Raw genomic sequence first — 1,251 nt, 5'->3', positions numbered from 1 at the left:
AAAGGGTGCGTACTACAGGTTAGATTGGCTAAAAGAGGTCTTCAAAAGATAGTGTGCGACATAGAAATTTGATTGTGTTTTTTCTTGGAGAGATCAACAAGGTAGATCTCAGGGTCAACAAGAAGCTCAACCAAACCAATTCCCACCCATAAAGGCTGCTTGGGAGAGCGCTATAGAAAAACTAGTTACAAGCACAAGTTCGTTCATTGAGGAGTCAAGAGCCGTCCAGAAAAATCACTCTGCATCAATAAAAAATCTTGAGACTCAAATGGGTCAACTTGCTCAACAAATGGCACAAAGAACGTCTGGAAATCTGCCTAGTGACACAGTGTCGAACCCAAGAAACAATGTTAATGCAGTGACCACGAGGAGTGGCAAGGTGAGAGAACAAGTACCACCTGAAGCCAAACAGAGTAGAAGTACCTTGACTCCAACTCACCGGGAGGAAATGGTCACACCAATATCGGTTGAAGAGCACAACGCTATTGAAAAGGAGGAAGAACCTGTGGTACAAAAAGGGGAACCACTGCCAAAACCAGAAATTCGACTTCCATTCCCTCAAAGATTAAGGAGGGAAGAAACTGAAAAGCAATTTGGTAAGTTTCTTGATGTTTTTAAAAAATTACATATTAACATCCCTTTTGCAGAAGCACTGGAGCAGATGCCGACATATGCTAAGTTCATGAAGGATATTATGTCGAAAAAAAGAAAAATCGGCGGTGAAATAGTTATGCTTACTGAAGAGTGTAGTGCTATACTACAAAGGAAGCTGCCACCGAAGCTCAAAGACCCTGGAAGCTTCTCAATCCCGTGCGCTATTGGAAATAGAACTTTTGGGAAAGCTTTGTGCGATCTTGGGGCTAGTGTAAGTCTTATGCCCCTTTCAATATACAAAAAATTGGGCATTGGAAAAGTCAAGGACACACAGCTGATGTTACAGTTTGCGGACCGCTCGATGAAACATCCCTATGGAGTGGTGGAAGATGTGTTGGTTAAAGTGGACAAGTTCATTTTTCCAGTAGATTTTGTGGTACTAGATATGGAGGAAGACAACGACATTCCTTTGATTTTGGGGAGACCGTTCTTGGCAACAGGGAGAGCTATGATTGATGTAGCAGATGGCACCTTAACCTTGAAAGTAAATGAAGAAACCGTCACTTTTAACATTCTAAAAGCCAGGGAACACTCAAAAGAAAGAGAAGGGTGCAATCGAATCGAGATTTTAGATGAGATAGTCAATGAAGAAATAAA

The 1,251-nt window shown here is 41.6% G+C and overlaps 1 protein-coding gene across 1 annotated transcript in view; it reads left to right on the top strand.

The window, feature by feature from the left end:
• The first annotated feature begins 289 nt into the window (after nucleotides 1–289).
• The window catches only part of LOC140920704 (uncharacterized), a 7,386-nt gene continuing 6,424 nt past the window's right edge, over nucleotides 290–1,251 (top strand). The window contains exons 1-2 of the mRNA XM_073369521.1: nucleotides 290–508; nucleotides 602–1,234. Coding sequence (XP_073225622.1) covers nucleotides 290–508; nucleotides 602–1,234 — 852 coding nt within the window. The remainder of the gene's footprint in view (nucleotides 509–601; nucleotides 1,235–1,251) is intronic.

The sequence above is a fragment of the Cicer arietinum genome, chromosome 6 (genome assembly GCF_000331145.2).
Source record: "Cicer arietinum cultivar CDC Frontier isolate Library 1 chromosome 6, Cicar.CDCFrontier_v2.0, whole genome shotgun sequence".
Lineage (NCBI taxonomy): Eukaryota > Viridiplantae > Streptophyta > Magnoliopsida > Fabales > Fabaceae > Cicer > Cicer arietinum.
Note: the sequence above shows the minus strand (reverse complement) of the source record. Positions and strands in the feature narration are given on the sequence as shown.